The following is a 24,798-nucleotide window of genomic DNA, read 5'->3' as shown; positions in this document are numbered from 1 at the left end:
TTTCATGGAACTGTTGACATGTGTAGCAAAACAGCCTGCAGAGGCAAAACTGAGAGTCCAGATTTTTTTTTAACTCTTTATACATTAGAAATAAATAAATTAACCTCTATTTTTTTATCCAAATGAATCACAGCTATCCAGGGACGTGCAGTGGAATATTGCCCTCTGAGACAGCCTCAGAGGTAGAAACATCAGAAATAAATGAACCGAGACTCCAAAAGAGTAAAGACAAAGAGGCAAGAGATTAAAGCAATGAAGTTGCTTAGAAATGAATGCAATAGAAAGGAAAAAAATAATAGACGCTGTAAAATCCAGCTGACCACAATTAAGTTCTGTTTTCTCCTAGTGTCCAGTGGATTGCAACATCCTCTGCCCTTGTTTTTCCTACATGTCTTATCTGAATTCTGCAGCTTTAGAATGAGCCATTCCTTGTTGTGAGAAATCCAATTGTCATGAGACAATTACAATGCAGATGACAGTTCTGAAGTGTCCGTGTACCTACATCAACATAGAGAATCCAGAGTCGGAGCTCAACATAAGCTGAATAGCTTCACCCCTTGTAGTAGCTGAATTTAAGCTCTCAAACAGAGGTGTTTCAGCCTTTTAAGAGCTGTACATATACACAAAAAATAAGCCACATCTTTTGCAGGCAGCTCCTTAACTTCATCATTATGAAAATGCATAATATAGATTTTAAGCATCATTTTATGTAGGGCAAATTTCATTGCTCTCCTGTCAGTTAGTTTCCACTGATATTTTTCTTACTTTTCAAATAATAGCAAGGTGGGTGGTATAGAGAGTTTAATACCAGAGACTGTCATCTAACCCACTGTCCTTTATTTCTTATTTATTTATTTAAAAAGAAATTGCTGCAATTCAGCGTTTGGGTTTTTTTGTTTGTTTGGGTTTTTGTTTGTTTGCTTTGGGATTTTTTGTTTGTTTGTTTTTCTTGCAAATGCATTCTTACAAAGAAGAAAGATTTTTTTAAGAAATGAGAAAAAGGAATGAAATTAAACTGAAGGCAATGTAAATCATAGAGACAAAAAGAACTGGTGTTCTACATGCAGAATCTTCTCTCTTATTTAACTATTTGTTTTCAGGATGTATATTTTTATAATTTTAGATCCTATCACTCTGGTAGTGATAACACTTAACATGAACATGTTAAGTGGAACAAGAGGTACATCTTTTATTGCCTCAGAATGGACAAGATCTATATAGAGATTATCTGCAGGTTTTTCTTTTTGCTTCTGTTGAAATAATGATTACAAATGATCATATAAAAGTTATCAACTTGTTTGGTGGTGCCAAATAAATGACAATGAATGGATACTATTTGTTTTGTTTCATGACTACATTTGGAACACGTAATGTCAGAGGTCCCCATTTTCTCCTGAATTTACATGCAGCCCTATTCTCCTTCTCATGTGAACTGTAATACTTTCCTCATTAGCATATGCTGTTAAAATGTTCATTAAATTCATGTCACATTGTAATTAATCTGAAAATTATGTCATTTCTGCAGAACCTACAACCTCATTATGTTCACAGTATGTACATCACAGCCATTTTATTTCTGAAAGGGGTATGCCTCAATTTGGTTATTAATCAAGGGGTCATTTCTACCTAATTTACAGTGATTAACTCTTTACAAGAAATCATTTTGAAGCCTTGGAGAAGATAGCAAGGAGTAAAACTATTATATGCTCTACAGAGAAAAAAAATCATTGCATAGCAGGACTTATTTATTTAGTACATTTAATAATCCATACAAATTGTCTGGTTACATTCAGCACATCAAGGTCAATATAGAAGGCTGAGCAGGATCAAAAACTTTTGAGTAGCTAGAAACTATGAATTTCCAAACAGAGCATTGATATTTGATTTATAAGAAGTAAGATGACAGTGAATCCGATTTCAAAGTCATACTGAGTAAAAAGATGATTTGCCTGTGAATAGTTGTCCATATTATATACACAGATCAAAATTGTCCTAATCAGGTATTGGTGAAAAGTATATGTTTAATCTCCAGATCAGCATGACAGATTTCAGCCCACTGTTTCATTTTCAGCAATTTGTAACAAAACAAAAGTGTACAAGACTATGTCTCCTTTTAGGTAAATGTTATCCACTCATTTAATTTTTTTTACCATGGCACAAGAGGCTTTTGCTTTTAAAATGTAAGTAAATGTGGTTTTAGACCGAGGTTGATTGACACCAAGTATCAATTTACAAATGTAAGCAAACTTTCTGTGATCATAAAGGAAGTATTTCATAGGTGGCTTTTGAAAATTTGAAGAAATCAGCTAGGGTGACCAATGAGACAAATACACTTTATTAATAAGAAATTTGCAACTGTTAGTGGCAGGGATTATTGTATAGCAGGAATGTAACACAAATTCCAGACCTGACTGATATCAAATACCAGGACTTTCTGTGGGCCCACATTTCACACTCAGCATTTGGCACCTGAACAATTGATTGGCTGTCTATCAACTACTGCCCAGGCAGATTTCATGCTGCCTCAGGCTCAGAGTCCTTTGGAGGAATTGCAGCAAACAGAAGGCACATTCCAAGAATTACACCTCTAGTTTTACAGAAGCAGCATACCAGCAACGATCAAAGGAGACATTTGCGAATAAACATATTTTAATAATTGATACAATGGTTCTCTGTGAATATTGATAGTTAATAAGGTACTCACTTTAGTAAAGTGTTTCTGAGAAGGAGGAAAACCGAACAGTAAATTCTGGGAAAGGAAGTAATGCTTAGCAAGTTGCTTTTAAACTTCCTTTTCAAAAAGTTGTATTAACCAAATGCATTATAAACTTTGGTTTTCTTCAGAATTTGGGGAACAGAGAGTTTAAGCTGCAGCCTGCTAATAAGAGCAGTGCAGCAAACAAGCTTCATAGTTCTAAGAGGAAACTCAGCATATTTATGAATGGGATTATTGGTGTGGTTGCTTGCCACAGCAGGGAAAGGATTCACTGCCCCCGGAGGCAAATTTCCAGTCCTGTGCCAACTCATATGATTATTCGATTCTCAAAAAAGTCTCTCTGAAGCCCTGTACTGGCACAGGAAACAGGAGATTTGATGTTTCAAAAAGTTGTAGAAGAAGGTGGGGTGTGACAGGAAGGAAAATTTAAAAATTAAATATGGGGTACATGCTAAAGAAATATTATTTGTTTTGTTTTTTAAACGTAATTTTGATGAATGTCCTCATGGCAATTTTTATAAAGAATTCTGCAGTGATGAAACAGAGCAAAGGGTTGTATTTCAAGCAATCAAAGTATCTGTCCCCCTTTTGCAGTAACAGCCTCTGACACAAGTCAGTGTGAACTACATGTGTAATAGATGCATTTATACAGAAAATTAATCTGTGCGTATTATTCAAACCATGAATGATAGAAGACATATTTATGTGCGCTGAGCTCCTGCACGTACCCACATTACACGCAGCCACTTGGCTGTGAAACAAAGTGTCGAGGGCACTGCACCTTCGAACCTGAGGCACTGATTAGGGTTGCAGGAGCACGCTCGGCTGTGGCTGCGGCAGGGCCAGGGATTCCCGGCCTGCGCAGCCCCAGAGGCATCACTGCCGAACCGGGAAAGCGCCGTGCCCAGCACCCCGCAAGGCTGCTGCCCTGCTGCCACTCGCCCGGCTCTTACAGTGCCTGTGGCCACGGGAAATGTCAGGGTCGGGAGCGGATGAACGGCGGTGTACGGTTTCTTTAGATGTTTTTCACCCGTTGGGAGAAGGAGAAGCCTGCAGACAATTAAGCAATACCGAGGCTGGCGCATCCACTAAACATTTCAACGAGGGATGAATTACAGCTTCCTGCGGCGTAACGGGCAGTTCTATTCCAGGAGGAGTTTACCGAGCCAAGTGGACCACTCCGGGTACCTGAGCGAGCTCGGGGTTCTGTGTGACTGCAGAGTGCGAGAACAAAGGGAACAACCCCCGAAACGTGCACACGGGGCTGCGAGGGGCCGCGATGCCGAAAGGACAAACCCAGGCGCGGTGCGGCGCAGCGCCCGGTGCCGGCGGACGCCGCTGCCTGCCTGCCTGCATCCATCCATCCTCCATCCTCCCGCTTGCACTCGCGGCCCGGCGGCGGGACGGGACACGCCGCTCGGCTCGGCTCGGCTCGGCTCCCGCCCCTGCCTGCCCGCCGAGCGCGCGGGCTGCCTCGCCTTCCCCGTGCTCCCTCCTCCCTCCGCCGCTCCCTCCTCCTCTCCCTCCCTCCCTGCCTCCCCGCCTGCCGCCGCCCCCCACCCTCACCTCAGCCGCCCCCCTCTGTCTGGCTCCCCCCGCGCTGTCTGGCGGCCCCCCCGTGCCCGCCGCGCTTCTCGCGAGAGCCGGGGATGCCGCCGCCGCCGCCGCCGCCGCCGCGGAGGGGGAGACACTCGGGGGGAGCCGGTGACGTCGGGAGTTTTCCTGAAAGTCAATAACGAGCCCGGCGGAGGCGGCGGGAGGAGCCGAGAGCGGGGCCCGGGCGGCTCCGGGGTGAGTGCGCCGGGGGGGAGCCGCCACCGTCGCCGCCGCCGCCCTCCTGACCCCGCGCATCGATGCTGCGGCCGCGCTGCCCGCCCGGGCGCCTCCCTGCGTAGCGGGGCGCGCAGCTCCATGTAGCCGCCGCCGCCGCCAGCGCCCTGGGGCCGGAGCCACCTCCTCCCGCCCCCGCGGAGACACCGGCCGCCAGGGACCGCTGAGCCCGGCGGGGGGACAGGGGAGGAGGCAGCGGCGCCCTCCCTCCCCTTCTCCCCCCGAAGCCGCCGCCGCCCTCGGGCTCCGCAGCAGCGCCCGCGGCGCCGCCGCCTCTGCAGGTACGGGGCGGGAGGGGCCGGGCGGCGGCGGGGGCGCTGGGGCGGCGGCCGGGGCGCTCGGGGGCGGGGGGCTGCGGGGCCGGGGCTGCGGGGAGCGCGGGGCGGGGGCGCCCGTGGCCTAGCGCCGGCGGCGGGGCGGGAGCGGGGCGGAGGGGTGGGGGTCGCCCCGGCGGGGTGCGGAGCCGGGGTGGGGCCGGGCGGGGCAGGGGCGTGCGGGCGGGAGGGAGCGGTTATGTAACGGGGCGGGGGGCGGCGGGGCAGAGTAGGGCGCGCTGGGTGCGGGGCTGGCGGTTCCCACGCGGCGGCCCTTCCCCACCCGCCTCCCCCCTCTGCGTCCGCGCCGCGGGTGCCGGTGCCAGGAGTAGCGCGGGATTTATCCGCTGGGAACTTCTGTGCGTGCATGTGCGTCTGTGTGTGTGTGCCTGTGCTGCCCCTGCGCTAAGAATAGCACCGCGCCCGGCGGGCCGCCGGTGGCAGCGCCTCGCACAAGGGATGATGATGATGATGCCGCCGCCGGTGGCGGCTCGGGCTGCAAGTAAACAAACCGGCCCCCCCGCTCGCCCCCGCCCGCCCCGGCCATCATGGAGGCCGCGGCCCGTATGCAAAAGTTGATGCGCAGCCCGCTGCCCGGGGCTCCCCGCGGCTCTGCCGGGCCGGGCCGTGCTGGGCCCGCGGCGGGGTCTGCCCAGGCGGGGTCCCCGCAGGTGCTGCCGCGGGCCAGGAGCGCCGCACGTGCCCGCGCTCAGCCCCCGGAGGTGAGGGGAGGGAGGAGCGGGGGCGCGCCGGGGCCGCCCGTGCGCCGTGCCCGCCCCAGAACGGTGCGGGAGCGCGGCGAGGTCTGTCTGGCGGGAGGTCAGCGCGGCGCCCCGCGGGAACGCGATCACACCGCTATATATTGTAGTTTAAATGCAAATGATCGTGATGTAACAAGCAGTACCGGGCTCATAGGCTGGGGGGCTGCTCTGTATGGGCGCCGCTTCTTAGTTTACTTCTGGATGGGAATCCAAGAGGCATGAAATAGCCAGGAATGTTTCTTTAACGTTCTCCCATGATAGGTTATTTAAAACATGGAAAATGAAGTCTTATGTTCTTGCGGCTGAAAAAGATAAACAATTTTATCTCTCTTGACCTTTATTCTAGTTTTTCTTTTTTCTTTTTTTTTTTTTTTAATGTAGTTATTAGTTGACTGGCTCCTTGTGTATATCTACATCTTCTTATAATTTTTATGAAAACGTGTCCCAGACTTGATTTGCTTAGCCTCTGGAGTTTAAGAGTTTTATTACAAAATTTATGGTGTGCCTGATACCGACACTGCCAACTTTTTTCAGTACTGAAGAAACACACAGCAATTTCTTCTGCTAATGTTTGTTTAGATTTTGCTAAAACTTTGCTAGCAGGCAAATGTGTTTCCCCACATTTTGCATGTAGAGGTCTTTATTCTCAAGGCAAGAGTCATACAGATAAGTAGACCTTAACTTATGACAAGTAACATTTTAAACATGATCTCCTGTTTCTGCCAGCATCTTTATAGGCTAGTTCTGACTGTTCTACATAGGAATATGGAAACAGTGTACATGAGAGAGGGAAGGAAGCTTATTTTGACTTTTAAAGTAAGTGTACTACTTGAGAAGATTGTGTAGGACTGAGGGTTTGGGGTTTTTTTTGTTTGTTTGGAGTTTTTTGGGTTTTCTACAGGAGCCTATAAGTTGACTCCAATATCTTTAATTGGATTGCACTGCTAATTACAGTCCATTTTGATTTATTTTGGTAGGATGGATCCAGTAAGTCAAGTTCAAATAAGGGCCAAAGAAAAACTTCAGAGATAAGAAAATGTCTCTGTTTCTTAGAAGGCTACGCATAATATTTGAATAACTCATGTTTTTTTATCTACTGTGAGTGCATGGCATGTGTGTATACATAGATAATATTAACAGAACTGTCTTGTTTTACTCAGTTTATTCTGTAGTGTATTACTACTTACTCTAACTAGGTTTGAATGGATTCAGTAGTCTCCTTGGTTTCATAAATAGGTTCACAGAAAGCAGTATTTCAGTGTCTTCCTCACTTCTTCTGCATTTTGGAACCACATGATGTGTTTTTAAGCAAAGTGCTGCTGTTCTATGGGAGATGGATAATTCAGACAGGTGCTAATTTTTACTTTTCCCCAGTTGAACTAGATACAGTTTTAAGGATTGGGTGGCATTAATATGCACTAGAAATTGTTGACTCGTTGACACTGCAACAAATGCTTTGTGAAACGGGAAATACTATGGTGTGTTTTTTTAAGCTTAACCCAAAACCACTTACTGGAGCTCTGCAGTTGTTTGTAACCCAAGCTTCTGTTTGCAAGATGCTACCCCAAAAACCATATCTTGACTTCCTACGACAGTTTGAAGTAGTATATGTCTGAAGTTTGTCTAATAACTGAAAGATCCTTCACACTACTTGGAATTTGTCTAACACTTTCACTTTCTGAGTGCAAGTTTCCCAGTTTAGAGAGTCTTATTGAATAATAATTCTTATTCCCAAGAAGTGTTATTTGCTAGTTATCTTTAATATACTCAATTGTTTTGGAAGTTATGATCCATTAGTAGAATGGTCTGTGTTAAAATACATTTGAAATTCTCTGCTGTTCTTACTGTAAGGATGACACAGTTTCTTGTAACTGTTTGGTTACAGTTTCATTTTGTGCTGTTAATGCAACAGGTGAGGTGGACTTGGTAACATGGTAGCCCAGCTTTCCTTCAATTTTGTAACAGTGTTCTTTGGTGTCTTTTATGGTTTGGGCATATTTTAATTCACATTGGAGAGTGGAAGGGCAAGGACATATACTGAGTGAAAATTTTGTTGTGCTGCACTTCCATTTTGATATGGATAATGCATAAATGAATTGTTCTGCTATGAAAGTAATGCACTGTACTATAACTGCATATTTTGTAGGTGTTTTAGTTGTGTATATAACAAAAGCCCTCTGTTCTCTCTTGTCAAACTAATAAAATGAATATCTTGTTCAAAATATGTAGTACTCTGCTCAAGAACCTCAGCAGGAATTATAAAAGAGGCAAATAGCTAACTGTGTGCATTCATGAGTTTCGTTTCAGGTTAAAAGTTTACTTTTATTTTCGGTGTTTGTATGAAATTTACAACCCATTTCTTGTTTAAATACCATCTTACATAAGAAAAATATTGCCAACTTAAGTGGCCCTTAAAATTATTTTAGAATATTAGATTAATATGTGTCATCTTGGATTCTCATCCTGTTGGGATATACCTAATTAGAATACCATGGAGGGGGCAGGAGACAGGGGTTGCTTTCTAGTAGAGCATGTTGTTCAGGGAGTTTTGCATTGCTTGGGAGGAAAGGTGTATTCAGTGAGAATCTTGCTTGTTCACCAGTATGTTTCCTCTTTGTTGTACAGAAGATACTTCTGCAGGAACACAGGGTCTCCTTGGTAAATAGATGTGTTGCATTAGTTACTCTTCTTTGCAACAAGTTGATGTGGTGTAGGAAACATTGCTTTTTAAACATAAGTTACAATAACTGGAAAAACTGATTCAAAGTGTTTAAAAAATATTCTTCTAAACATAGAGAAACAAAATGAACAAACAAAACCCCCCAAACCCAACCCCCCTGAAAACCCCAACACAAAGCCTACCAATAAATAATGAATCATTGAATTTGAAAGTTAACTTTTAGCATTTAACTTAGCATAAAAAGTCATCTTTGAAGTTTGAGTTTGTATGTTTATCTTGACCAGTTGTATAGACAACATTCTGGGCTATCTACATGAAAAGAAGAATTTATAAGTGAAACTTATTTAGACAAATGACTAGTATGTACTAATAAAAAGACTTCAGAAATACAAGGAGGTAGTGGGTGATTATTTGGCATTTTGTCCTTGTTCCATAACTCAAGATCTGTGCTGAGTATGGGCATTTAGGTAGTTTTGATGCCTGCCATGGATTTTAAACAGATTATTTAAATATGTTTAGGTGTAGTAGGAAGTTGTGGCAAAGTTAATGCTTAGAAAAAAGTCCCCTGCAGTTTACTAACATTAAATGTTTCTTTCAAGGAGAGTAAGCATTTATGGCTTGGATATGTGAAGGTGCTTACTTTTGTTCACTTTAAATGTTCCTTTGATTTTTGATACTATTTGTGTCAACACTTATTATATTTAGGTTAAATAAATTAATACATGTTGAATACATCTTGACCAATCCTCTTTTTCCACGTATTTCTGTGGGAGTGTCTAATTGTGAGTCATATTGAATAAAAATGGTGTTAAGAATGCATTGTTGCCCTGCAATTTTTGTTTTCTTTCTAATATCCTGAACAAAGATCAGTAGTGATTTTCAAATTCCCTGAAGAATGTAACTGGGACCTCAGTATTCCATGTGTATGTCTAAATGTACAGAGCAGAGATGAAAAACCTGCTTTAGCTTTACTGAGATCAGTGAAGGTCTTAACATTGCCTTTTTGTAGATGAGGAATGTCAGTGTCCAACAGTCAAAAAAATCTTATACAGCTGTTTTAACAGCACACAGAATTCATTCATTGTTTCTCAGTTGAGTCTCACCAATCTTCTAAACAATTTCTATCAACACACATTTATTTTTTTTCTCTAAGCGTCAAGTGAGCTTCTTGAGATATGTAATTGATGAAGCTTGCCTCATGAACTTTTATTATTACATCCTTTTCTAAATGTATTGATACACTTTGAGACAGAGAATTAAGGTTGTACGTGTGAGTTTCACGTAACCTGTCTTTCCTTACAGCATTTGCCAAAGTCCTTCATCTAGTGAGCTCTGCATCTGTGTATAAGCAACAGTATACCTTTGAAAAATAAACAATCTTCATTTAAGGATGTAGAGAACTCCTTCTGTCCTTAGGAAATTCAGATCTCAAGTTGATGAGAGTAATGCCTTTTGAAGGCGAACAAGAAAGTGCAAAGATTTTAGGTTAGAAGTTGATTATGTTCTAGACATGTTCCAGTGTCAGAATTTGACAGTTAGTAGGTTTAGCAATGTTTGATTGCTCTGTAGGAAGGAATCATGGAGTTCATTCCTGTTGTTGCAGGACAATTCAGAATTTGATTTGTTCAATGTAGAGATAATAAAAAAAACCTACTATGTAAGAGTTTAAAAGAAAGCTCCTTGGTAGACACGTCATTGAACTTTTCTTATATTTTGTAATAATAGTTTGAGAACACTTTTGTTTTTCCTCCTCAGTACCTTCTTGTTACTCATAGCACTTCACATGTTTCTGGGTTTTATTTAGCACTGTGGTCGGTCTTTTATACAGAATATGAAGTTGTGCTGCAGAAAAGTTACTATCGTGGAAATAATTAAATACATGAGTTTAACAAAATTTTTGTTTTGTATCTCTTGGAAGATATCTTTTAAAATCCCTCATCTCAGAATGACTAGGAATTTCCAGATTCCTTGAACTTTTGAAAGTTAAGTTACTTTTTTCCCCCTGACTCTTCTAAACATAGAAAACCATTTTTTGTTTTAAAAATGTGGAACTGAAGTGTAATTTTTTAAATTGTTTGAGTAATTTCTAAACAATATTTTTAAAGGGTAAAGGAACTTTGCCTCAAAAAGACAAGATTTAGTATTCCTATTCCTTGGCAAGTTAAACTTGTTACACATATTTTGAAGGGTTGTGTGGAGTAACATTGTCATAGTTGTGATACTTAGCTCAGCTAATATTTGATTTAACTTCCTCCAAGTCTCAAAACTCTCCTAAGCTCATTGTCTTAGTAACTTGTTTGATGCATAGTTTTAGCCCTTCCTTCTCCTTTTCTACTTGAAGTGTATTCTTTGGTTAAATGTCAGATATATACTTTAATAAGTTTTATCAGTGCTTCTGTCTGCTTTTCAGCTATTGTTTTCTGTGATTGGAGGGGACAAAAAGGATTTAAAGCATTTTTGTCAATAAACACAAGGCAAAACAATGGGTTGTTAATGTTTCACGTGGGATTCTAAAGAAACAATTTAGTTAAGTTTAGAAACTTCCTTTATACCTTGGTAAACAAAGGCAAGGGTGGCTTTGTTCACCTTACTTTAATTATATCTTTGTCCCTTAAAATAACTTGCTTTGTCATTATAATATGTAACGAAATGCAGAATGATGGGTTCTTTCCTGATAAACTTATTCAGCTTTAGAATCTAAATAAAACATCTAACTTGTATATTAATATTTCAGTGTGCCCGTAGTCTCTAACTAGGCTTATCTGAGCATATATTAGTTATGTGTGGCTTTTTGACATACTGAAAGTGAAAATAGAACACGAAAATATTGAGCCTACACATAAACATGCTTTAAAAAGAGCTATTTATCTTTTCTAAACTATGTTGTTTTTCCTAACCACAAGGTGCAGACAGTGGCATTTTCCTATTATCCCCCTCATTATTCCAAATTAAAACTTATGAAATAAAGTTGTTAGGAGTAAGTTTTTGATAACAATATTATTAATGATACTGAGGCTTTTAGTATGAAATATAGCTTAAAAAGTATTTGCAATGCCTATCATGGAGATATTTTTGAAACTTCTATATTTGTTTTAAAATCTGTGAACTATGAATACATCTGCTTAGAAAGTATTTAAGGCATTTTTAAGCATTATAATTGTATGTACATGAGGATTACCATTTTATAAATTTCGAATTTATTTTCTTTTGATTATCCTAGTTTTTATTTCTTTGTCTTGTCAAATTAGTTCATCTTTGGTTTTATGTTGTTTTGGTATTGTGGGGGATTTTTAACTTATTTTGAAAAACATTTTATTTTTCATTGACTAGTAAGCTGGACAAATACCATCTATGTAGAGGTTCGTTTTTCTCAGTCTAAGCACTGATAGTATTTAAATCAGTGAGTAGAACCAGAATTCCAGGATAGGTACTTGTAAAAGACTGTGTAAATACTATGTACTTTGTAGATAAAGCACTTACCTGAATGTGATTCTTCCATTAGCAATATAGTCTAATTTTATTTAACATGTTTTATAGCAATCTCTATTCTGCAACATAGCCTTTTGTGTAATTTTTGATGATGTGCAATATATCCTCTAATTACTTGACCAGACCTTTAGATAACAGCTTTGCTAGGGGAAGAGGATATGCATGAGTTTTCATTTAAATAAAACCTGGATCTCAGCTTCCATTCCTAAAGACAACTCTGCTCTTAGTTTAGAGCCTTGTCTTTTTGAATTTCTTGCTCTGTGATTGCAACAAGCACTGGAAACATTTATAGCCTGTTCGGTTGTTTTGGGGGATTCAAACTTGGATTTGAGAACACCTCTTATAAGCTTAATCTGCAACAAAAAAAAGCCCCTAAAGCAAGGAAGCAAATGCGTGTGTGATGAAAGCCACTAGAGGATGACTGAGAACTGCGTTTTTTGTGGATGTGTGTTTTGTGTGTGCATGCATGCAATTTTTCAGTTACCTTTCTGGGAAGTAAGGAGATAGAGGTGATAAGATTTGGCTCTACTTAAATGGGGGGCCAAAGAATCTCAGTGAGTCAGGCACAGTGAATGAGAAGGATTCACTTGCTGTTTTTTCCCTGAGCATTTTACTAAACAAATGATTACTTGTGAAAAGGAAAAATTGTAGTTTTCTTGTATATTAAGAGAACAAGATTGGATGATTCACTTTGTTGATAGAGGTACAAGAAGTTACGAGGATCATCTCTGGAAGCAGTGAAACTGATCCTGTTGGTATTCTCTCTGGTAACTTGAGTTTGTAAATGTGAGAGTATCTGTTTTTTCTCAGCTCCAAAATTGTTGAAAGTAGAAGCCTGTGTTTATTAAAGTTCTTACAACAGAGACCTGAATCATACAATTTACACTGAATTTATAGGTGCTGTCTTTTTTACTCAGCTGTCTCTTGTCATGGGAGAAATGGGAAGATGCCCAGATTCCAAGGAAATGTTGTCTGTTCTTACGAAACTCAGTGACAATTCACTTGCATATGGTGGTTGTTGAATGTAGACCTGAACCACAGTTTTTGGTTCTTTTGCTTGGAAGGAGTTTCTTTCCTTCTAACCATCTACCATGTCTGTGTAGGTACCTGACTTCTGTGATGGGCATGAGAGCCTCCCATAACTTAAAAGTGGAAGTTGAGGAAAAGCCTTCTTTCTGAATGGTTCATTGCTCATTTTAATTGATGATCTTATAGTTCCCATATGGTAACATCATGAAGTGAGCTGGTTCTTCTCCATATTGTTCCCATTCTTAAAGTTTGGGATGAAAACTGAGGTGGTGTTGGCTAGTTTTTACCAAACCTTGGGAGAACTGTGAGCCTCAGCTGAGGAATCTGGAACTCTGTTGCATTAATAGTTTCTGCTTAATCTTTGGTCAGAAAGTTGCCTTTGCAACCTCTACAACTAAAAACTTAAAATACTGACTCTTTGGAAGTGTGCTGAAGTGTTTTATCTAACACTATAGAAGTGCCTTACTAACTTCCCAAAGCAGAAAGGAAGAATTTTAGAATTTTTATGAGATAAAGCCCCAAAACAACAAACCAAACCAGCAGGTGTTTGCATGGATTCATAGACTCTCTCAGGTTGGAAAAGACCTGTAAGATCATTGAGTCCAACCATTAACCTAACACTCTCAAGTCCACCACTAAACTGTGTCCCTAAATTCTTCACATTGCTGACTGTACTGGAGTAGATTTTTACACCTGCATCAAGGCAGACAGTAGGTTCTTGTATGTATTACGCATATACATGGCTGTCTGATACTGTCTGCAGAATACACACAACATACTGTGGGGAAAAGTACTGTGGGAAAAAGTGTCTTCCAAGTTCGGTCTGATAATGTGAGGGATGAAAAAAAGCAATCCAACCTGTTCTTTAGCTGCTTGGACATATATAAAAACAAGCCAAGTTCTTCCCTGTTGGAAGCATCTGTAATGCAAAGTATCTTCAACTTCAGTTCTTACACATTTTTCCACTATTTCTGTGGGTTCATGCTATACAGCAGCAAGGTAAACACTAAAAATTACTACATACCAGCTGCTGAATGCAATGTGCATTGGGAAAGCAGAGTTGATTGCTAGTAAGTATTTAAGTTCTATGCCAGATGTGCAGAAAAAAACATTTCTGTAGCTTTTCTTGCTACAGCTGAGCTATAGATGAAATGCTATTTTCATGTGAGAATTCATATTGCATGTTTTTCAGACAACTCCTTTACATCTATACACAATTCTTTATTACATATTCAGGGTAGAAGTTTTCTGTGTGAGTGTTTTTCATTAAGGTCAGTTTTTGTTATGATAAAAAGTAGTTCTCAGAATTCTGCTCTTCTGGAGCTTTGCTGGGTGACTTTCAGAATAAAGGTGTACAGCTTTTAGAAAGCATCAAAGGAATTTAATAAGGGTTAATATTATAGATGCTTACAAATGGCTTCTTGAAAATGTAGTGTGAACATATAACCTTTATTTTCATTAGTCCTTTAATGCTTTGATTTATCTCCTTCAGCTTCCTGTGTAATTCAGCTTGACTTTTAATTACCCATTAATGAAGCAATCAATACAACTGTTGATAATTCTAAAGCTGTTTCTGGTAATATTGTGAAACTAAATCAGAAATAATGCAGTTAAATTTATCACCACATTTATGTGATTTTTGTATTTTGGGAGATTTTGTTCAAAATTTGGTAAAATGGTACATACATGTGATGGCTGGTGTGCAAGCCTACAGACATACACTTGAGGTTGTTGGGACACTGTCTGACATGAAAATCATGTCATAGATCAAATTTTCATTGTGTAACACTAATTTAACTGTAATCATTGGGTAAACAGACAGCTTCAAACATAAATTATTTCATTAAAACTGTGTATCTGCTGAAATCATGGACTGATTGATCAGTGTGTGAATGTGAATGACCAGTATATGGGCAGACAAAATTATTGCTACTTAGTACAGAAGTTAATTTCTTATTGCTATGTCTTTACCAATAACAATAAATTATTTCACTTTTCACAAGCACACACCAAAACTGGAAAGTATATTAAATTTGCCAAAAGGGTAACATACATTGCAGCATATGCCAGTCCAAGCTAAATACTGAGTGTTACATTGATTCTTGTGTCTATAGAGATGGAAAAAAAATGTGATTGCTTCTTAAAGAGTGCAATGAAAGTCTTGTGGAAAACTGAACTTAAGCCAGGTATTTGGAAACTGATGTGCCTACACTTCCTTCACAGAACAGCTGCTCTTAGGTCACAGTTGTTTGACACCCACCTCTGGGCTTTGTAGAGATTTATGTATTTGTAATAAGAGCTGATTCTGTGCTGCAGTGATCCAGAACAGCAAAACGGCAGCCTGCTTTCAGGCTCATGTCTTAATCTGGCAGATCTCTTTTCATGCACAGCTGATAGACTTCTTATCTCATTTGAAGCATGCAAACAAAAGTTTTGATAATGTATGAACCAGAAACTAACTCTCACACTAGCAAGGTGAAGGATGTGGAAATGCATGCTCTGGTTATCTCTGCCATACTGGCTTGTGTATAATATGATGTTTAAACAGGTTAAGTTAATCAGATCATCAGTAAAGCAGTTTAATGCCCTTCCAAAAACTTGTATATAACATTTTCACTCTTATGAAAGCTTAAACAGTATTTAAGTCTTAAGGCAGGGTGTAGTTGCAAGGGCACAGATGTGTGGTGTCCTTCTAGACACAACAGGGTATGATGCCAATGCAAAAGGTTGTGTGTCACCTGCACAGGTTACTGTCATACCTGCCAGTGCCGTGGGGATATCTCAGAGACACTGTAGTCAATGCTACTTAAACTTTGAGTTTTTACTTTTATGCAGCTGAGTGGTTTTGAAAAAAAGTAGTTAAGTGAAAGCAGGACTGAAATGGACACACTTTACTGTTTCTGTAAAAGCACAATGTACTGTGTTTTTTGTTGCATACCACTTGAAAAAAATAACCATGTTTTATTGTGCATACTACTGCATCCATACAGAAGTAGCCTTCCATCTAGCTGCTGTGGGGTGCCAATACACATTCTTCAAATGATAAATAAGAGATAACCTGCATGTCGATAATGGTTCCATTTTTAGCTTGTACTTGATTGCATTAAAACAGTTTTCCAAGTTCTTCATTCATTTGTTGCAGAGATTGCTTCTAGCACAGTCATATTTGTTTCTATCATGTTTACATTTGTTGGTCAGTCTACTAAATGGATATATATGGGCTGCATTTGATAATACTAACCTTGTGTGTAGGTTCCTGTTCTGTGCTAGCTTTGTGTATATGTATGCTCTGTGTATACAACTGTAGAAGGGTGTTCCTCCACCCTCAGAAAAATCCTATTTCTTGTTTTCCTACCCTTTTCTGAATGAGCATAATTTGAATGCTTTTTATTTTGAAGAATGGAGGGGAAAGGCGATTTGCTGCCAAAAGGAAACTTCTCCTGCCCTCTGGCTTCTCTTCCTACCTGATTTTAGTGCTATTTATCTCTGCTTCACAGCTGTTAGGTTCTCTGGGAGTGGAGGTGGTCAAAAGAGAGGGTTGTGGCTTCTAAGAGTGGTATGTCCTGTTCCAGGTCTAACTTCCTCTTCTGTGCCCTGCAAGCTGAGATTTGTAGGGGAAAGAGCACTCTTGTCACTGCCTGGCTTAAAGCTTTGAGAGAATGTGTGCTCCTTCTTTTCATAAACTAAACATTGGCTTTTTTTTTTTGTTTTTTATTTATGTACTTAAAGATTATGCTGATTGTTTTAAAAGCTCTGGTAAGTTAAGGATTTGTATTGTCTATAATGAAGTTATAGTGGAAATAGGAAGAATGGTGTAATTCTGTAGCATTTAGCTGCCTTTTTTTAATTAAAGCATTGAAAAATCTAATTGTGTGGTTGGCAAACTGGTTACTACATTTTTAACAATTGTGAGGATAACTGTATCCACAATACTTCAAGCTTTGGTTTTAAGCTTCTTTACAGAACCTTTCCTTCCATTTTCTTGCACTCTTGATATGATCAGTGTAGCCATAGCAGAGGAACCACTTGTCCATTGCATAGATGCTGACAAATGTGGGAATGGATAAAGCTCCTGTGTGTTCAGAGCTGAACCTGTGAATCAGTACCAGCAGCCTTTAATTTAGGAGCATCCTGTGCATTAGTAGGAAAAATTCTGTTGTGCATGTTTTATAGAAGTGTCGTATGACTTAAAATTTAACACATTCTGCTGCTTTCTAGTATTGCAGTGTTCATGGAAAATGTGCTGTAAGACTACAAAAGTGGTTCTGTTATATGGTTAATTAAAAAAAAGGCAGATTTTTAATATGAGCTGAGTTAGTGAAATATATCAACAAAGACTTTTTTGTTGGCTGTCAAGTGAGAAAAACAGAAAAGACTTAAATGCTTTCTCTAATATTTTCTTTCAGGCTGACTCATCAGTAGAAATTGTGAAGAGCTGCGGAAGAGAAGCCAAACAGACAAGCTGATAACTCAAAGAAATACTCTTGTGAGTTGGGGGTTCAGAGTGGAGTCATCATGAGCGATGTTACCATTGTGAAGGAAGGCTGGGTACAGAAGAGGGGTAAGTTCTACCTTTTGATGGAAGGTTCTTCTGATGTACCATACACTGCGTGCAATGGTATTACATGTGATTGATTTACCTTCAGGTCTGCTGCAAGCTGATCTGACCATATGGAATTAGTGACCATTGGGGTCTTGGTGTTGTTAATACTTAACCCTCAGCACTGCCTCTGGTTGTAGGGTAACTGACGATCAAGACGAGGTTGGACTTGGTAATTCCCACTTAACGCTGTAGTTGCAGTTGCTGTTGCCTGTGTATCAGACTAAGCAGACTGTTGTGGCAGCTGGAAGAGGTAGTAATAAAGGTACACAGTAGAAACTTGCCTGGAAGCTGCTGCAGATGTGATACTTTGTGTGAAACTTCCTACGTGCCAAAATCATTCAGTGTGCTTCAGCTTGTGTTAAAAATGCATGTAGTCCCACTAAAACTTGCATGAAGGTCAGCATACACCTAATCATTTTGCAGACCTGGAAGCCATATGATTAAAGAATATGTTTCTAATTATAAGCCAATCAAAAGTATGGTTTTCTGTTACTTTTGAATCCCTGTGAGTTCTTGAGATGTCACTTTGTAATGTGGCACGATTTGATTTAAAAATTTGAGAAGGTTGCTGTATGTTGAGTTTTGAATGGGAAACCTCTAGAAATACATGGCAGTTGTATGCCATGCTTAATGCTGTTCTGCTTTAGGTTGTGGTTGCACACATGACTATTTTCAAAAAGCATAATCTCTCTCGTAGAGAGAAGTTGATCTGGATTTTAGGGTAATTTATGCCATGAGTTTCTGTGATTCTAGCCCAGAAAGATTTAGACTGTAATAAAGGATATAAAATTGCCCTTTAATTTACGAAGAAATGCTTTGTTTCAATAGCAGTGTGTGAAGACAAAAATTGTTACTAGCTTTGTTATTGCAGATTGACATTAAATGTCAAGGAATCCAAGAGAATTAGAGGAAAAGTTTATTACTCTTTTATTATTCCTGCATAAATTATAATTCAGAATGCATTATGGGTATTGTAGATGAAAATGATCTAAACTATGTGAAGCTTAAGGCCTACATCCTATTTTGGAGTACATACATATATATATATATATATATATATATATATATATATATGTAAAATAAATAAAATTTTACATGACAGGGACTATCTAAAATTTTTAATTATTTTTCCTTCTCATCTTCTTATTGTTTACTCAGTTTGGGGATCTGATTTCCTTTTTTGTTATTTTGTATAGATTTATTTCAAATGATTAGGTTGCTCCAGATAATTTTCTTTTACATGACATCCATTCCTTCATGTAATATTGCTCATTCTTACTACATCCTGGTATCAACTCTGTGAGCACTGGATATGCATATATTAATGACGAAGGCCAGAATAGGACAATGTACAATGAAACTCAATGTCTTAATATTTGAAATTCTGAAATGTGAAATAAAGGTTTTTCTTCTCATGCTGTTTTACTGTCTATTAATTGAAGAAAAGCCCACTGAGTTGTCATTTTGATGTTAGTTTTGCTAGCAATTGTTTTCTAATTAGACATTTAATGACATGCATTTTTCCTTATCTTAAATAACTATGAGTGAATTTGTGGTTGGGGTTTTTTAAAATTTCTTGCTATAGGTAACTGTAGGTTTTTACTGGGATTCTTTTAAAATTAGATCTAATATGTCCTTAATTTTCTGTGTCTGCCTTGTTCTAATTGTTCATGTATTAGAGTGTTTGTTTTGATTGTTTCTGAAAACAAAAGGAAAAGTGCACTGTGTTTTACAATGTCAAGAATTTGTAATAATTGAATTCAATGATTATGCATTTCATGTAGTTACAGCTTTTACTCTGACCTTACTCTAGAGCAGCAGAATCAAAGTTGTTAGGTGTATTTTTTTAAATATCACCAAGAAAAAGTATCTAACCTTAATCTAAATTCTTAAAATTGGAATATGCTCAGTAAACACTTCCTGTTTTGGCAGCTAAATATTTTCTCTCTGTACTGGGAAGCATGATGGAATTGGGTAAAGCTGCCTTGCTTTCACAGGCTAACATGCTATTACAGTTTCCAAGTCTATTCTCTTATCGTCAGCACTTGATACTCATTGGCTCAGTTTACAGGGTGGTTTTGGTAGGTACAAATCATTTTCCATCTGAAGGAAGGTGAGCATGGTATCTTTTCTCCAGGCAGACACCAAGTGAACTCCAGCCTCAGCGAGCTGTCCTTTGGACAGCCATGAATCACGTGCATGGTGTAACATTCAGTCTGTGACTCCAGACTGAACTTGCCTTGAAATAAGACTTGTAAACCCTACCTGCTGGGAACGTAGGGGCCTGGGCACCAGCTGCTTCAGTTGATTGATATGTTTGTATCATGCCACATTACTTGGTCATGTGGATATATAGCCTTGGACCTTTTAAAATTGTCCCATTCAGTCAGAATGGTTTGTGATACAAGGAAAAGAAAAAAGCAAAACCAATCTCTTTGTGATTGACAGTGCAGTCAAGGAGTATTAGGGTGACTTGCAAGTATTGGGATGAAGAATAGTTTGGAGGAGCTGTCTAATGAGACAGGTCATTACAAAGGCAAGTTAAGTGAAATGAATGTAGGAATGAGAGGGGAGAACTAAAAGCTGAGCTGGGGATCTCTCTCTGAATTGAGATTCTGCTAGAGAGAGGCCAGGGAAGACAGTGTATTGTTAGGGCACAGTTCTTAATGGCTGTGAAATGCACTGAGAGAATGTTTGTTTTATTATCCTTAGTGCTGTATCCATGCCAGTCATAGAGGGCTATATGTTTGTAAGCTTTTAACTCTACCGTTGAGCACTGAAGAATCAGGTATGATGCTACACAGTTGGCTTCAAAGCCCTGTTTTTCTGTGTGTGCTTACATGAGCAACCCATTAAAGTACTAGTGTTTTACTGGAAGTTAAGAAAATCCCTGAGTTAAGTTTCTTTAATTGAGACTGATTGTACTTGTGCTTTGAGTAGTCTTTAGGAGAAGATGTTTCAGTGTGTGAGACTATATGATACTGATAAAGAGTAAACTGTTATATGTGAAAGGTCAAACGAGCAGAGATGACAGGCTGGAGATGAGAACTTTGGACAATAGAAGGCACAAAACCCAAGAGGAAGCAATGCCTGAGAAGCTTGGTGAACAGGCACAGTCAGGTGCCATCTCACTGGTGAAGGGAGACCCTGAAGCACAGTGGCTGGACCTTGTTGAGCAAGTTATCAAGCCCAATGAGAACAGATTCAGAGAATGAAATAGTTGGTAATAAGGATTTGATACCTATCAACACACAGTGCATTTGCAAAGCAAAGTGACTGTTACTGTGGACTGGTTCCTGTCTGCTCCTGTGCCCCTTTGATAGTGGTAGTGCTCCTGAAGTACACCATGAGGCTTTTAGTTTCATCTGAAAGGAACTAGGTCTGTGTACTCTGGGACTGCTTCATGCAGCAGCTGAAAGTACATTGGCTATGGTGATGGGAAGATTTGTTGCAGAAGTGCTCTCCTTATCTGAACTAAAGTACTAATTAAGATGTACGACATTAGAACTTGTACAAGAGGAGAGCCATCAGAGCAGTCTCCTTAGAGCAGAGTCTCTGCTCAGGCAAGAGAGGAGTGGAAGAGTATTTTGTATGGATAGTGTTATGATCGTAACTTAGTGTCTTAGATCTAGTGGTAAGAACCAAGCTTCTCATGGCCATTATCCATGCGCTGCAGCAAAGATATTCTTGCAATTCACTGGCTCAGTGAGGTTAATAATTGTTCTTTCTTTGTGTTCTCCTGTCATTCCTGTAACCAGATTAGGAGAGAGATGTGTTGTCTTCCTTTGAGTTTACGTTTTAGGTGATGCATACAGATGAAAGGGAGCTGATTTTGACTAAAAATCCTAAATACAGTGACCTGAACCTTGCTGATGATATGCAGAAATTAAAAAAAAATTTGACATTTATCCAGTTAGTGTAAGCACTCTGCAGTAATTGCTGAAATAACTTTTATGTTCTGGATTTGCTTATAAGCATGATGTCTTGCAGAGTGGATTTTTTGATATTATTCTAAGAGTATTTTTAATTTTACTTAACTTGCTTTTACTGTATTTACTAAACTAAATTTGATGTTTTATGGAAGGGGGGATATGTTTTAATTTGCCATTTTGGAAACAGCTGGTTTTTTTACATGGATGAACATGCTTAGTATGATTAGAGCTATATCATTACAAAATGAGTTTTATGCATGTAATTCAGCTAGGATTTTTCTCTGAAAAGCCAGTTTCCTGAGTTGTGGAGTTGACCTTGTCTGTGGCCTATAATAGTCACAACAATTATAGTTAAGAATCATTAATAACTATGCTTAATTGCAACCTAATTTCTTTATATATAACCTGTGCACAAGATTTCAATTAATTTAAACATATGAAGAGGTTTAAGAGTCTTTGTTACTATGTTATTGAAAGATCATTTGGGACAAAGGAAAAACTGACACAAATGCTAACTTTGTAAAGGACCCAGCTTAAAATTTAATGTGTCAGCTAACTTTTTCTTTAATTGAAAGAGTGAGGTTTTGGTTTTGGGGAGGATATACCTAGTGTGTATGGCGTAACAAGGTGGCTGAACCATTATTTAAGAGAAAGCAAAACGTTGTCTGTTTAAGTTAGTGCTTGAGTTGTCATACGTTAATTACCATACCTCTGCTTAGACTTCTGCATTCCAATGTGTTACATTAGGTAATGCTGTTTGTCATAGCAATCTTTGCATGGGTTACATGATATATTTTTGCTCAAATTTTATTGAATAGATAATGTATCTGACATCTTACAATTTTTAGTGTCCTCATTTTATCTCTCAACAGTCTCCTCAAGTACAAACACTAGTATTCCAATTTTATAGAGGGAACTGAAGTACAAAATTACTGAGGCTTAACTGTAATAACTTAGAACTTTGATGTAATGAGATAGTGGTAAAAAACCAGATGTCATGAAGCTTTCCTGTAATGAGATTGTCCTGTAAATAACGGATCACTGAAATACTGTAATATATTTTTCACTCAGTGTTTTTGTTTTTCTTTTTTAAATGCAGCTTTTTATAACTTCTTAGTATCTAAAATTGAAGCAGTGTTAAGATTTCTAAACCCATACAGTTTGTAGAATAAGATGTGTTTGATTTACTGTGATAAGATTCACTCTACTACAGATCTGTTTTCATTTATGCAATTCAGGACATGATGCAGGTATCATGGGATTTTGAGAAATAACCGTGTGGAAAATATTTACTGTTGTTGTTACTATCAAGAAGAATAAGTAGTGTAGTGGAATAAATACATTGTTCCAAATAGGAATACTGTTGTTGTTTAAAGTATAAATTATTTATAATCTTAGGGTAACATGTCTTCTCCCCTCCTCCCTTCAGCTCAAAACCAGAAAAAGAACTGTATTACTTAATTTAATGGACATTGAGTTTTACAGCTGAACCAAAGCCAAACAGATGTTAATTTTCGAAATACACACTGGAGATTGAGTTCATGTGGTGTGGGGTGGTTGGTTTTTGTTTGGTTGGTTTTTTTGATGGGAGCATGAATGCCTTGATTGAAAAATTAATCTCAGAAGTTATGGTATTAATTGAGTGTTATTCACAACCTGTCAGAAATCTTGTTTGCAGATTGTCTGAATTATTTGAGCAGTTTAACACACCTCTAACAATGACAAATTTAAATAGACTCTGTTGAACATCTGCTACACAAAGTAGAAGAAATTTAAACAATTTTTTTCTGATTGTCTTAGTGGATAGTAGTTTAAGGTAAAGTCTTGATTGATGAACCACTTGAAACTAAATAAGCCTTTCATATTGTAGTCATTCTGCTCTAATTCTGTGTAATTAATAGAAAATGTGAATTGCTGTATAGTTCCAATAAAATATGTGAATGTAAAAGAGACAGTTCCATGTGAACAAAAGGGGAAAAAAACAACAGTGGAAGCTTTTCATATCCATAATATATGCAAGCTAGGTTTCTTGGTTTGGTTTTGGTTTTTTGTTTTTTGTTTTTTTTTTTTTTTTAATTCCCCCCAAAGCTAAAAGATTTCTCTACCATGCGCTCTGTGCAGAAATGGATTTAGGTAAATCTGTGAAGTTGCTTGCAGTCAGGGAAACCTCACACACTGGTTTGTGGGTTTGTTTGTTTGTTTGGTGTTGCTTTGTTTGGTTTTTTCTTTGCTTTCGTGTACACTCTGAGCAGAGATCTGTGTATTTCGAGAATACTTTCCTACAGCTACCCTACTGGGAGAGAAGGGCCTCTAGGACTTTACTCTGTCCCATTCACATTGTACTTGACTACCAAGATCTTCTTTTTCAAACAATTGTGACCTTTGTAACCATACTTGTCCTTAAAGGAGGATCAGAACCATATGAAAATGGTGTCACTTGATGTAACTGGCATGAGTGTGGGGTGGTCTCTTTGCTAAATAGCTTTATTCCAGGTACTTTTTAGGTAGCAAACAAGTGCGTGTAATTTTTGCACCCCTCCACCTTGTATTACTACCAGTTTCTATGGTTAAAGGCAGTTTTCTATAGTAATTGAAGGACAAAGTATTTTAAACAGTCTCAGGATTTTTCTCTTCATTATCCTTTCTGAATGCCAGTTTAGATAATTGTGCATGGTTGATCAATTTTTAAATTTTTTAAATTGGTTTTGTTTCATTGTGGCTATAATACACGCTTTTCAGTTTTTAAATGGTTGTACACTTGTGATTTTCATTGGTAAAAATGATGCTCTTCCAGATGCAGCTGTATTGTGGATGACAGTGGCTAAAATTCTGTTCTTTGATTGAATGTATTAGTTCCTACTGCTAATATGTCAGATAGAGGATGCAGTAACATATTCAAAGAGAGGCAGATGTTCTTCTATGTCTGTATTAACAGGGTATTGTTAACATGGAACATTCATGGGAATATCAGTATGTTTGACCTTGATGCTGTTGATGTTCAGATTTTTGAAAAGAAGTTAACCAAATTCAATACCTAAGGTGAATCTTTATTTTTCTTTCAGTTGGTTGTAAGGCATGCTTCTGGTGCTTATCCCTTTGGCCTTGAAGCTGTCTCATATCCTGAGTTTTTACTCAGTATATTTACTATTCCTGACAAAAACAGGTTGCTTCTTACACAGGATAAATACCTAGGCAGTGGGTGTTTTTGAGTATTCTGGACACACTGGCCTTACATGTTCTGTTATTTCTGTTCCATTTTCTATATAATGGTTGCTGCCTGGTTGGTCATGTTCTGAAGGTTTTCTTCATTCACACCGGTTTTTTTACTCATACCAGTTTGTTACCCATGAAGGCTATACTTCTAAAGAAGCAAGGTTACAAATTCTCTGTTGCAGGGATTAGGGAAACAAGATGTTAACAATTCACTGCCCTTTTCCTGTTTGC

At 39.0% G+C, this 24,798-nt stretch overlaps 1 protein-coding gene across 3 annotated transcripts in view; it reads left to right on the top strand.

Annotated features, from left to right (window-relative positions):
• The first annotated feature begins 4,323 nt into the window (after positions 1-4,323).
• Positions 4,324-24,798, top strand: part of AKT3 (AKT serine/threonine kinase 3) — a 151,762-nt gene continuing 131,287 nt past the window's right edge. The window contains exons 1-2 of one of the 3 annotated variants that reach the window (XM_071574985.1): positions 4,324-4,507; positions 17,226-17,380. In XM_071574985.1, coding sequence (XP_071431086.1) covers positions 17,335-17,380 — 46 coding nt within the window. In that variant the 5' untranslated portion in view covers positions 4,324-4,507; positions 17,226-17,334. Of the gene's footprint in view, positions 4,828-5,211; positions 5,230-17,225; positions 17,381-24,798 lie in introns of those variants that run through there. The other 2 variants (XM_071574976.1, XM_071574994.1) reach the window with 2 other exon arrangements.

The sequence above is a fragment of the Pithys albifrons genome, chromosome 2 (genome assembly GCF_047495875.1).
Source record: "Pithys albifrons albifrons isolate INPA30051 chromosome 2, PitAlb_v1, whole genome shotgun sequence".
In the NCBI taxonomy this organism is placed as follows: Eukaryota; Metazoa; Chordata; class Aves; order Passeriformes; family Thamnophilidae; genus Pithys; species Pithys albifrons.
The sequence above is the reverse complement of the archived record's forward strand: the minus strand, read 5'-3'. Positions and strand labels throughout refer to the sequence as shown.